General features: G+C 44.2%; 2 protein-coding genes across 2 annotated transcripts in view; both read left to right on the top strand.

The window, feature by feature from the left end:
• The window catches only part of hgsnat (heparan-alpha-glucosaminide N-acetyltransferase), a 23,774-nt gene extending 21,317 nt beyond the window's left edge, over positions 1 to 2,457 (top strand). The window contains exons 18-21 of the mRNA XM_046842574.1: positions 1,074 to 1,259; positions 1,455 to 1,525; positions 1,689 to 1,801; positions 2,210 to 2,457. Coding sequence (XP_046698530.1) covers positions 1,074 to 1,259; positions 1,455 to 1,525; positions 1,689 to 1,801; positions 2,210 to 2,391 — 552 coding nt within the window. The 3' untranslated portion in view covers positions 2,392 to 2,457. The remainder of the gene's footprint in view (positions 1 to 1,073; positions 1,260 to 1,454; positions 1,526 to 1,688; positions 1,802 to 2,209) is intronic.
• Positions 2,458 to 4,852: 2,395 nt separating this feature from the next.
• Positions 4,853 to 13,106, top strand: pi4k2b (phosphatidylinositol 4-kinase type 2 beta). Its single transcript, XM_046843006.1, has 8 exons — positions 4,853 to 5,725; positions 6,516 to 6,666; positions 8,760 to 8,961; positions 9,151 to 9,282; positions 9,383 to 9,536; positions 10,165 to 10,229; positions 12,876 to 12,975; positions 13,072 to 13,106. Exons 1-8 carry the CDS (start codon positions 5,437 to 5,439, stop codon positions 13,104 to 13,106), a joined length of 1,128 nt encoding a protein of 375 aa, XP_046698962.1. The 5' UTR covers positions 4,853 to 5,436.
• Positions 13,107 to 13,412: the final 306 nt, after the last annotated feature.

The following is a 13,412-nucleotide window of genomic DNA, read 5'->3' as shown; positions in this document are numbered from 1 at the left end:
GACTGAGCAGGTTGTTCCATGATAAATATCACTCCAGACGTCTGTCTACTCTCTGAATAACACTTACAGAACTCAGGCGTGCGCTTGGCTCATCGTCCTGATGTACAGTGAAGTCGTTCCAATGGGCCGCAGTCCAGACGGAATGTTGGTTGCATAGAAACAGAAGGAACATTAATGTGAACTCGCTGTTTCCTCACTTTTCACAGTCTGTATGTGTCTGTGTGTCTGTTTGCGTGTTTGTGCGTGACTGTGTTTGCGTGTGTTTATTTGCTTATGTGTGTGCATTTGTGTTTGCATGTGTTTGTGTGCATATGTGTGTGTTTGTGTGCATTGATGTGGGTGTGTTTGTGTTTGTGTGCATTTGTGTGTGGATGTGTGGGTGTGTGGATTGTGTGTGTGTGTGTGTGGGTGTGTGTGGATGTGTGTGTGTGTTTGTGTGCATTGATGTGGGTGTGTGTGTGGATGTGTGTGTGTGTGTGTGTGTGTGTGTGTGTGGATGTGTGTGTGGGTGTGTGTGTGTGGGTGGATGTGTGGGTGTGTGTGGATGTGTGTGTGTGTGTGTGTGTGTGTGTGGATGTGTGTGTGTGTGTGGATGTGTGTGTGTGGATGTGTGTGGATGTGTGTGTGTGTGTGTGTGTGTGTGTGTGGATGTGTGTGGATGTGTGTGTGTGGATGTGTGTGGGTGTGTGTGTGTGTGTGTGTGTGGGTGTGTGTGTGTGTGTGGATGTGTGTGTGTGTGTGTGTGTGGGTGGATGTGTGTGTGTGTGTGTGATGTGTGTGTGTGGATGTGGGTGGATGTGTGTGGTGTGTGTGTGTGTGTGTATGTGTGTGTGTGGTGTGTGTGTGTGTGTGTGTGTGGATGTGTGTGTGTGTGTGGTGGATGTGTGTGTGTGTATATGTGTGTGTGTGGTGTGTGTGTGTGTGTGTATATGTGTGTGTGTGGATGTGTGTATGTGTGTGTATGTGTGTGTATGTGTGTGTGTGTGTATGTGTGTGTGGGTGGGTGGATGTTTGTGTGTGTGTGTGTGTGGATGTGGGTGGATGTGGGTGTGTATGTGTGTGTGTGTGTGTGGATGTGTGTGTGTGTGTGTGTGGGTGGATGTGTGTGGGTGTGGGTGGGTGTGTGTGTGTGTGTGTGTGGGTGTGTGTGGATGTGTGTGGGTGTGTGTATATGTGTGTTACAGGCAGGAAAATTCTGCAGCACTACAGAGATCACTCAGACAGATAATGACCCGTTCCTGATCTGGGCTTTTGTTCTGGTTTGTTTACTTTATTTATTTATTTGTTTATTTGTTTGTTTGTTTATTTTGTTTAATTGCAAGAGGTTAGTTATATAAAATGAATTCAGTATATTTATTATTTATTGAATTGTAAAATGTTATAAATCTGTAGTTTTTTAATGTACATTTAAAAAGGACTCTTTATTAATTTGTGTTTTATTGGTCATTTTGTAGGGAATCGTCTCGGCTGTTCTGACTAAATGCTCCAGAGATCACGGCTTCATCCCCATCAACAAGAATTTATGGTAACACACACACACACACACACATTCACATTTATACACACATACACACATTATTACTGTGATCGTGTGTTAGGGATCATACAGAGACGGAGCTCATATTACACAATTATTACATATTAATATTAGTGTGTGTGTGTGTCTGTGTGTGTGTGTGTGTGTGTAGGTCTCTGTCGTATGTGACAACGCTCAGCTGTTTTGCCTTTGTGTTGTTGATGTTGTGTTATTATACGGTGGATGTGAGGAGGTGGTGGAGTGGAGCACCATTCTTCTACCCTGGTGAGCTCATCTGTAACATCTGTAAACCTTTTTCATAACATCTCCACACACGTGAGAAGATTCAGAAGTAATAATCATGGTGAAAGCTACAGGGTCACAGTTAATGTAGCACAGACCTGGAACATCTCTCGTCCAACAACTGGCTCCACAACATGCAGGAGGAAAGAACAGAGCAGAACCTCATTAGATCTCACACTATACTTTCAGGCTACTAATGATGAAGGTGAGGGATAAAGAAGCACTCACTCAGGAGAAAGGAGCTGAAAGCAGCAGCAAAAACACCTCAAACAGCAAACAGAAGTGTGTGAACTGTGTGTGTATTTCTCCTCACTGTGTGTGTGTGTGTGTGTGTGTGTGTGTGTGTGTGTGTGTGTGTGTGTTTGTAACTGAGCACATGTGTGCCTTCAGGTATGAACTCCATCCTGGTGTATGTGGGTCATGAGGTGTTTGAGAATTACTTCCCATTCCGCTGGAAAATGAAGAACAGCCAATCACATGCCGAGCACCTGACACAGAACCTGCTGGCCACGAGTCTGTGGGTGCTGATTTCATACATCCTCTACAGGAAGAAAATATTCTGGAAGATTTAAATTCACAAGCAACCAGGAACCTCAAACACCCCCTTTTCTGTTATCTTCACCTTCTCAATGGTCCTCCCTCCTCAACCCTCCTCAATCCCTCCTTAATCCTCAACCTCCTCAATCCCTCCTTAATCCTCAACCTCCTCAATCCCCTTCCTTAATCCTCAACCTCCTCAATCCTCCTTAATCCTCAACCTCCTCAATCCTTCCTTAATCCTCAACCTCCTCAATCCCTTCCTTAATCCTCAACCTCCTCAATCCCTTCCTTAATCCTCAACCTCCTCAATCCCTCCTTAATCCTCAACCTCCTCAATCCCCATCCTTAATCCTCAACCTCCTCAATCCCTTCCTTAATCCTCAACCCTCCTCAATCCCCATCCTTAATCCTCAACCCTCCTCAATCCCCATCCTTAATCCTCAAACCTCCTCAATCCCCTTCCTTAATCCTCAAACCTCCTCAATCCCCTTCCTTAATCCTCAACCCTCCTCAATCCCCATCCTTAATCCTCAACCCTCCTCAATCCCCATCCTTAATCCTCCCTTCAGGAGACTAACCCTTATACAGCCAGACAGTGCAGTAGAATAAATCAACACTCTGTGCTGGGTGAAGTGTTGGGCTTATAAATTTTTGTTTTTCACTTTTATATGAAAAAATGCATTTTACCTCAACTTTAACAATAATCTTTTTCTTTTTTTGTAATTTTTTTTTTATCTTTTTTTTTTTTTTAGGAAATAAACTTTTTTTTAATTCAAGAATTAAAATAAGTCGATTTTTTTTCTTTTTCCTAAAATAATTTCTTTAATTTCTTTCAATGAAAAGTGGAGTTTTATCTCAGTTTGTGCAAAACCTAAATTCAAGATGCTGAAGATGTTTTTAGACAAGTTTAAACAATTAGCTACAATTTTCAGTAAAATAAAAACAAAGTTTTTACTGTTTTATTTTCTGTTGTTTTACATCCGTATTTAACCTCAAACTGCAGTTCTGAAATATGTTTTAATATTTGTATTCTTGGCATTTGGAAGATGCCCTTATCCAGAGCGACATGCATTATGTGATTTTATGAAGTTGAGGGTTAAGGGTGTTGCTGAGGGGCCCAGCTGTGGCAGCTTCGTGGTGCTGGAATTTGAACATACAACCATCTGATCAGAAGTCAAAATTTTTAACCAATGAGCTACCAGTTCTTTATTTAGTTAGATGTAACTTGAAATTATTTAAAACAATTTTCTCACTCACTTATTAATGTACAAATTTTTCCTCTTTATAAAATTTTTTTATTATTTTATCATATTATATTGATATTGTATATGGAAGCCAGGCTGAGAGAAGAGGTGACCATCTGTGAGCAGCAGTATGGTTTCATGCTGAGGAAGAGCACCACAGATGCATTATTTGCTTTGAGAATGTTGATGGAGAAGTATAGAGAAGGTCAGAAGGAGCTGCATTGTGTGTGTGTGGATTTAGAGAAAGCGACGACAGGGTGGAGAGAGGAGTTGTGGTATTGTATGAGGAAGTCTGGTGTGTCAGAGAAGTATGTGAGGGTGGTGCAGGACATGTATGAGGACAGTGTGACAGCAGTGAAGTGTGCAGTAGGAACCACAGACTGGTTCAGGGTGAGGGTTGGACTGCATCAAGGATCGGCTCTGAGCCCTTTCCTGTTTGCAGTGGTGATGGACAGGTGGAAGGACGAGGTCAGACAGGAATCTCCATGGACTATGATGTATGATGTTTGCGGATGATATTGTGATTGTGAAGAGCCTGGAGAGGTGGAGGTACACGCTGGAGAGAAGGGGAATGAAAGTCAGTAGGAGTAAGACAAAGTACATGTGTGAATGAGAGGGAGGGCAGTGGATGGGTGTGGTTGCAGGGAGAAGAGCTGGAGAAGGTGGAGGAGTTCAGGTACCTGGGGTCAACAGTGCAGAGTAATGTAGAGTGTGTTAGAGAAGTGAAGAAAAGAGTGCAGGCAGGGTGGAGTGGGTGGAGAAGAGTGATAGCAGGAGTGATTTGTGATAGAAGAGTATCTGTGAGAGTGAAAGGGAAAGTTTATAGGACTGTGGTGAGACCTGAGATGTTGTATGGATTAGAGACAGTGGCATTGAGTAAAAGACAGAAGGTGGAGCTGGAGGTAGCAGAGCTGAAGATGTTGAGATGTTCATTGGGAGTGATGACGATGGACAGGATTAGAAATGAGTTTATTCGAGGGACAGCGCACGTAGGACGTTTTGGAGACAAGATGAGGAAGGTGAGATTGAGATGGTTTGGACATGTGCAGAGGAGAAACATGGGGTATATCAGTAGGAAAACGCTGAGGATGGAGCCACCAGGAAGGAGGAAAAGAGGAAGACCAAGGAGGAGGTTTATGGATGTGGTGAGGGAAGACATGCAGGTAGTTGGTGTGAAAGAGGCAGATGTAGAGGACAGGAGTGTGGAGACCACTAATGGGAGAAGCCTGAAAAAGATTATTAGAAACAAATAGTTTAATTCCATTAAATATGAATAAAATAATGAATTAAATCATTATTTATTGAAAAAAGTAAATACTGTAGGTCGTAAAAATTATGATATATTCCACCTGATCACATGATCATATTACAGATATAAAACCAGAGAAAGAACAATTTTTCATAATTAAGTTCTTAGAATTTTACTTCAAATGAGTGGAAATGTTTTCTTTGTGAACTCTGGACTGTGTAGACCTGGTAAAATAATAAATATAGAGTATATAGTATGAGAATGTAATGTAATATATAATATTATTGTATTTAATAGTTGATTATTTGGGGTTTTGAAGCACAGAGGAGGAGGTAATAACGGTGGTAATAACACAGGTAATAACGGTGCGTGGCCCCTTTAGGAGGTGCGTGACGCAGTGAGTGCGCATGCGTATAAGCAGCAGGAAGTTAGTTTATGACGTGTCCGGAAATGTAGGAGTGGATCCACAGCAGGTCAGTGTTCAGTATGGAGCTGTGAAAGAAACGAAACTTCTGATCGAACCTGAACCTCCCGGTACCCCTCATCTACCGCGCTGAGCGCGTGCCGACGGGAAAATATTCACCATGATGTCGGAATGCGACCCCGCCGACACCGAGAGCTCGAGCGACACCGAGAGCCGCGTCCCGGAGCCGGGCTCACTGCGCGCTTTCCCCGGCGGAGCTCAGCGGGTCTGCGGCTCCACAGAGTCCGTGCTCACCGAGCTGGAGGAAGAGGAGGAAGACGCGCTGCTCTTACCGGGAACATCGACCTGCGGCTCGGCCTCGTCCTCCCCGACTCGCGCCGCGAGAGGCAAGAAACCCAGGCGGAACCGACACTCCTCTTCCTCTGATAAAGAGAACCTGGCTTCTCCCGGTGAGCGCGCGCGCACACACACACGGTTATTATTACTCGGGTATCTGCAGGTGTAGCAGATGCTCTGGTTCTTACACGGACTTTGACACTCGGGGTGTTAATTAGTGAATAGGAAAAAAATCACGTGACTCGCTGACGCACTCCCTGACGTCACAAAGGTATCAATAACGTCAATGTATTTTAATTATCCGGAGAAATCTGATTGGGTGTGTAGCCTTAGTGTTCTAAACTCTACCTGTGCGCGCGCGTGTGTGTGTGTGTGTGTGTGTGTGTGTGTGTGATAAATTATTTATATATTGCTAACACACACGTGTTGGTGTGACGTGAATATAAATGATTAATGGGAGTGCCATTGAAGGTGTGTGTGTGTGTGTGTGTGTGTGTGTGTGTGTGTGTGTGTGTGTGTGTGTGAGAGAGAGAGAGAGAGAGAGAAAGAACTCGGAGCTGTGTTTGAACTCTCCTGGCATCTCCTAAAACTCCTGCAGGAATCATAAATAACATCTAAGTTACAGTGTGGGCGGGGCCAAACATGGTACTGATCACTGATTGGGTATTGAAGGAGGATGGGTTCTGATTAGTTTTGGTTAATTGGTTAAAGTTCACCTCAAGTGTGTGAAGCTCCTGAATGAGCAGAAGCAGATGGTGTTGATCTTCAGCTCACTTTTTTCCTCAAATCTCTGGAAAATCCTTCCTGTGTCTGTAATCAACACAAGATACACTGAAAAGACACTTCCACAAGTACTTATGTGTGTGTGTGTGTGTGTGTGTGTGTGTGTGTGTGTGTGTGTAGGAGCCAGCAGCGGGGACTTTAACCATTTCCCAGACGACCCGATGTTTGGGGAGATCATCCAGCGGGCAGAGCAGGCCATCGAGAGCGGCGTTTTCCCTGAGAGAATCTCGCAGGGTTCTAGTGGCAGCTACTTCGTCAAAGATTCTAAAGGGTGTGTGTGTGTGTGTGTGTGTGTGTGTGTGTGTGTGTGTGTGTGTGGTGATGGATCAGTAGGTGTGTGTGTGTGTGTGTGTGTGTGTGTGTGTGTGTGTGTGTGTGTGTGTGTGTGTGTGGATCAGTAGGTGTGTGTGTGTGTGTGTGGATCAGTAGGTGTGTGTGTGTGGTGATGGATCAGTAAGTGTGTGTGTGTGGGGATCAGTAGGTGTGTGTGTGTGTGTGGATCAGTAGGTGTGTGGGGGTGATGGATCAGTAGGTGTGTGGGGGTGATGGATCAGTAGGTGTGTGTGTGTGGTGGGAATCAGTAAATGTTACTGATGCTTCATATCAGGAGGTTGTTGTGTTTCAGCTCGTGGTATTTAAATATTTTGTCAGTGATGTGATTTTGGTAAGTCACTGAGTTTCAGGTGTTTCTGGAATTTGATTGGTCGTTTCTGTATGTTCATCATTTGAGGATATTTGTGTGCTTGTTGTTGTTTGTGTGCTTATGGAGTTATGGGAGTTTGTGTAGAGGGAGTTATGGGAGTTTGTGTAGAGGAGTTATGGGAGTTTGTGTTTGTGTAGAGGGAGTTTGAGGGTGAGTAGGGAGTTATGGGAGTTTTAGGGTGAGTAGGGAGTTATGGGAGTTTGTGTAGAGGAGTTATAGGAGTTCTACGGGGTGAGGAGGGAGTTATGGGAGTTTGTGTATGTGTAGAGGAGTTAAGGGAGTTTGAGGGTGAGGAGGGAGTTATGGGAGTTTGTGTGTGTGTAGAGGGAGTTATGGGAGTTTGTGTAGAGGAGTTATGGGAGTTTGTGTTTGTGTAGAGGAGTTATGGGAGTTTGTGTAGAGGAGTTATGGGAGTTTGTGCTTGTGTGGAGGGAGTTATGGGAGTTTGTTTCTGTAGAGGAGTTATGGGAGTTTGAGGGTGAGTAGGGTGTTATGGGAGTTTGTGTAGAGGAGTTATGGGAGTTTGTGTTTGTGTAGAGGAGTTATGGGAGTTTGAGGGTGAGGAGGGAGTTATGGGAGTTTGTGTTTGTGTAGAGGAGTTATGGTAGTTTGTGCTTGTGTGGAGGGAGTTATGGGAGTTTGAGGGTGAGGAGGAGTTATGGGAGTTTGTGTGTGTAGAGGAGTTATGGGAGTTTGAGGTGAGGAGGGAGTTATGGGAGTTTGTGTTTGTGTAGAGGAGTTATGGGAGTTTGAGGGTGAGGAGGGAGTTATGGGAGTTTGTGTTTGTGTAGAGGGAGTTATGGGAGTTTGTGCTTGTGTGGAGGGAGTTATGGGAGTTTGAGGGTGAGGAGGGAGTTATGGGAGTTTGTGTGTGTAGAGGAGTTATGGGAGTTTGAGGGTGAGGAGGGAGTTATGGGAGTTTGTGTTTGTGTAGAGGGAGTTATGGGAGTTTGAGGGTGAGGAGGGAGTTATGGGAGTTTGTGTTTGTGTGGAGGGAGTTATGGGAGTTTGTGATTCTCCTGCCCAGGTCTAACAGTAGTGCTGAAGCAGGTCCAGGTTCTGCTGAAGGCCCTGTTCAGTGGGAGATCTGCTGAAACTTGTTATCTGCGTAAAGCAGGTGTTTTTTATTTCTGAATCACACAGATTGAGGTGGATCTGCTACAGGAGCCCTTTTTCACCACACGAGCCGACATTAAAACATTGTTTCGAAGTGTTTCTCAATTCAAGTGTGTAAATGTGATCAGATTTGTGAGAATTGTGCTCAAGATGTCTAAAAGTCTAGAATTGATTATACGTCAGAAAAACATTCCCATTCCCTTTTTTTCTCTATTTATAACGATAAAGACCCTGTAAGTCCTCGATTCAGGGAAACGTCCTACACTCAGATTTACAGGAAATACTTTTCAGATGGACAAATGCAATTGAGAACTTTTTATCGTTGAATATTTCATCGGGTCCAGATGCTCTTTTGAGTTTTGTGTTTTTGCAGAGTTCTTCTTTTTCAGTGCTCCGCCTCTAATGGGTTTCAGTAGTTTGTAATTATCAGTTTTAATTGTTCCAGTTAATTATTTCTTTGATTTTGTTAATCAGGTTGATTTTTAATTGTCTTTGGTTTGTATTGATTGATTTCTCATTTATAGTCAGTTGTTGTTTTTATTGTAGAAGATCATTGGTGTGTTCAAGCCAAAGTCAGAGGAGCCGTACGGTCACCTGAACCCCAAATGGACCAAATATTTCCACAAGCTGTGCTGTCCCTGCTGCTTCGGCCGCGGCTGCCTTGTCCCCAACCAGGGATACCTTTCTGAAGCAGCTGCCTCACTGGTGGACCAGAAACTCTGCCTCCATGTCGTCCCAAAGACCAAGGTGAGGAGATGGCTTCCCTGTGTGTGTATGTGTGTGTGTGTGTGTGTGTGTGTGTGTGTGTGTGTGTGTGTGTGTGTGTGTCTCGGGGGTAAAACGCATCCTGGTATTGATTTCACTACTAATGTGTGTGCGTGTGCGTGCGTGCGTGTGCGCTTGTTTGTGCGCGTGTGTGTGTGCATGCGCATGCAGGTTGTGTCTCTGGCCAGTGAGACGTTTCACTACAATGCTATCGATCGAGCAAAATCTCGTGGTAAGAAGTATGCCCTGGAGAAAGTTCCCAAAGTTGGGCGGCGCTTCCACAGAGTGGGCCTGCCCCCCAAGGTGAGGCCACGCCCCATCACATCACCTTCATCTTGTTATCATTATATCTGACACTCCCGTCTACACTGTGTGTGGAATGGTCCCCCCTTTTATGCTGCAGGTTGGTTCATTCCAGCTGTTTGTAGAAGGCTATCAGGAGGCAGATTATTGGTTGAGAAGGTTTGAGGCGGAGCCTCTTCCTGAGAACACGAGGAAGCAGCTGCAGTTTCAGTTCGAGAGACTCGTAGTGCTGGATTACGTCATCCGGAACACAGGTCTCTCTCTCTCGCTCTTTCTCTCTCTCTATCTCTCTCTCTCTGGCTCTCGCTCTCTCTCTCTCTCTCGCACATATACACACACCCATACACACACACATACACTCACATACATGCACCATGCACACTTACATACACACACACTCATATGCACACACACGCACACACACGCACACACACACACACACTCACAAATACACTCACAAATACACTCACACACACACTTACATACACACACACACACACTCACATACACACACACTCATATGCACACACACACACACACACTCACATACACACACACTTACATACACAATCGTGCACACACACTCATATGCACACGCACACACACACACACACACACACACACACACGCACACTCACAAATACACTCACACACACAAAATACTCACTCACATACACACACCATACACATTCACTCACATACACACACTCATACACACTCACTCACACACACACTTACATACACAATCGTGCACACACACTCATACACACAGAATACACACTCACACAAACTCTCCAACACTGAAACATGAGTACTCATTTTGTGTGTGTGTGTGTGTGTGTGTGTGTGTGTGTGTGTGTGTGTGTGTGTGTGTGTGTGTAGACAGAGGAAATGATAACTGGTTGATTAAATATGAAAAAGCTGGAGAACAAGAAGAAACAGTGAAGGTATGAAACACCAAGCTTTTTATTTCATTTATTTTTATACATGCACACACACACACACACACACACACACACACACACTGTCCATTTTTAAATTATAGTCGGTAAACAATTGTGTGTGTGTGTGTGTGTGTGTGTGTGTGTGAGAACTCAATTACAAGCTGCCCATCTCACTTTCATCTTTTATAATAATTTAATAAAATATGAGATGTGATCGTATTGAGGAGTCAAGTGAAGTTTATTTCTATTGCACTTTTCACAACACACATCGTCTCAAAGCAGCTTTACAGAATTACAGAAACAGTGAAGGTGAATGGTGTGTGTTTATCCCTGATGATCACCATGGAGACTGTGGTGAAGGAAAAACTCCCTTAGATGTTATGAGGAAGAAACCTTGAGAGGAACCAGACTCAAAAGCAGAACCTCATCCTCATTTGGGAGACATCAAGAGTGTGATTATAGTCTTTAAACACTACAGAACACTGGAGAGTGAGAACTAACATGAGCACTGGAGTGTGTGATTATGACTGATGATCTTTCTACAGTCTTCTACAGTCATTATGGTTATAAAACCAGGAGCTACTGAGCAACTCATAAAATAGCTAAACATCTGAGATCATCACAGATCCAACACCAGCTTCTCCATGCCAGAGCCTTTAAACACTCCAGGAGGTCCAGTGTCCAAACTCCACATGAAGTGGAGTCCAATTGGCACTGGTACGTCTCTAGATGGTTCGGGATGTTTATGAGCATCTACTTCTTTAAAGCTCCACAATCTTCGAAACTTAACAGAGATCTTTTACCGTTGAACTAGTGGTTACAGAACATCCATCTAAATGCAGGTTGAAATGCTGGAGCTTCTGTGTACTGAGATCTAGTGAAACTAACAGCGAGATGAAGCCTTGGTCTGAAGCTAAAAACAGGTCATTAGTGATTGTAACTAGAGCAGTTTCTGTGCTATGATGGAGCCTGAAACCTGACTGAAATTCTTCAAAGATATTGTTCTCTTGTAAGTGGGAACAGAACTGGGCAGCGACAATCTTTTCTAAAATCTCAGACATAAATGGGAGATTTGAAATGGGTCTGTAATTCAATAGTGTGTTTGGATCCAGATTAGGTTTTTTAATGAGGGGCTTAATAACTGCTAACCTGAGTGGTTTAGGGACGTGACCTAAAGATAGTGAGGAGTTAATAATATTGAGAAGAGGTTCACCAGCTGTATATAACACTTCCTTCAGTAGATTAGTTGGAATGGGATCTAACTGACATGTTGTTGATTTAGCTTTGATAATAACATCATGCAGCTCTTCCTGTCCTGTACATGTAAACAGTGGAGTTGTGGAGTTGAAGGTAACACTGTCTCAGGAGATGATTTCAGAGGTTGGACCTCCACAATTGTTTTTCTAATGTTATCTATTTTTTCAGTGAAGAAAATCATAAAGTCCTCACTACTAAACTGTGATGGAACACAATTTTCAGAGCCCTGATTTGTAGTTAGTTTAGTTACTGTACTGAAAAGGAACCTGGGATTGTGTTTGTTGTTTTCTATAAGTTTGCTCAGATGTTCAGCTCTAGCAGCTTTTAGCGCCCGTCTGTAGCTGAGCATACTGTCTTTATACGCGATTCTAAATACCTCCAATTTAGTTTTCCTCCATTTTCTCTCCAGGTTATGGGCTGTTCTCTTGAGGGCATGCGTATGACTATTATACCAAGGTACAGGTGCTTGTTCTCTAACCTTTTTTAACCGGATGGGGGAAACAGTGTCTAATGTGCTAGTGAGGATAAGGTCTATGTTGTTAACCATTTCATCAAGATTATTAATAGTTATGGGTTTAGTGAGAAATTGAGATAAATCAGGCAGGTTATTCATGAATCTGTCCTTAGTGGTCAGAACCCTAACCCTAGATGTGACCGCGTTGAGATGTGACCATGTTGAGATATTGAGATGTGATTGTGTTGAGGACACGTGGCCCTGTTGAGGAGACATGACCGTATTGAGATGTGATCGTGTTGAGGAGATGTGGCCGTATTGTTGAGATGTGTGTTGAGGAGACGTGACCGTGTTGAGGAGATGTGTGTTGAGGAGACGTGACCGAGTTGTTGGGATGTGTGTTGAGGAGACATGACCGGGTTGAGGGGACGTGACCGCGTTGTTGAGATTTGTGTTGATGAGACGTGACCGTGTTGAGGAGATGTGTGTTGAGGAGACGTGACCGAGTTGTTGGGATGTGTGTTGAGGAGACATGACCGGGTTGAGGGGACGTGACCGCGTTGTTGAGATTTGTGTTGATGAGACGTGACCGTGTTGAGGGGACGTGACCGTGTTGAGGAGATGTGTGTTGAGGAGACGTGACCATGTTGTTGAGGAGACGTGGCCGTGTTGAGGAGACGTGGCCGTGTTGAGGAGACGTGACTGTGTTGTTGAGATGTGTGTTGAGGAGACGTGGCCGTGTTGAGGAGACATGACCGTGTTGAGATGTGATCATATTGAGGAGATGTGACCTTGTTGAGATATTGAGATGTGCCCATGTTGAGGAGACGTGGCCTTGTTCAGGAGACGTGACAGCATTGTGGAGATGTGTGTTGAGGAGACGTGACCGCGTTGTGTGTGTGTGTGTGTGTGTGTGTGTGTGTGTGTGTGTGTTTCAGGACAGTGAGTGGAGTGAGCATAAAGAGTGTGTGATTCAGATCGCTGCAATTGATAATGGTTTGGCTTTTCCCTTCAAACACCCTGACGAGTGGAGAGCATGTGAGTGTTTATACACACACACACACACACACACCTTTTACATCTTTACATACCACACCTTACACACAGTTGTGTGTGTGTGTGTGTGTGTGTTAGATCCGTTTCACTGGGCGTGGCTCCATCACTCGTAAATGGAAAAAGTTTGGAACCACCAGGACTCTTCCTAGAGCGGAGTCGCCTGGCCAAACTGAGATCAGGGAGAAGGACCTTAGTCAGGGTGGTGACCAAGAACCTGACAGTCACTCTGAAAGAGCTCCAGCATTTTTCTGTGGAGAGAAGAACCTTCCAGAGTGGCCAGACGGAAGCAACTCATCAGTAAAAGTCACATGACAGCCCACCTGGAGTTTCCCCAAAAGGTACCTGAAGGACTCTCAGAACATGAGAAACAAAGATTAAACTCTTTGGCCTGAATGCTAAGCGTTATGTCTGGAGGAAAC

The sequence above is a fragment of the Silurus meridionalis genome, chromosome 28 (genome assembly GCF_014805685.1).
Source record: "Silurus meridionalis isolate SWU-2019-XX chromosome 28, ASM1480568v1, whole genome shotgun sequence".
In the NCBI taxonomy this organism is placed as follows: domain Eukaryota; kingdom Metazoa; phylum Chordata; class Actinopteri; order Siluriformes; family Siluridae; genus Silurus; species Silurus meridionalis.
The sequence above is the reverse complement of the archived record's forward strand: the minus strand, read 5'-3'. Positions and strand labels throughout refer to the sequence as shown.

Bases quoted from the DNA above. Each gene is read 5' to 3' on its own strand.
- pi4k2b (XM_046843006.1), top strand. From the start codon at position 5,437: ATGATGTCGGAATGCGACCCCGCCGACACCGAGAGCTCGAGCGACACC. The intron at 9,537-10,164 runs GTCTCTCTCTCT...GTGTGTGTGTAG, and splicing joins TTACGTCATCCGGAACACAG to ACAGAGGAAATGATAACTGG. The intron at 12,976-13,071 runs GTGAGTGTTTAT...TGTGTGTGTTAG, and splicing joins CCCTGACGAGTGGAGAGCAT to ATCCGTTTCACTGGGCGTGG.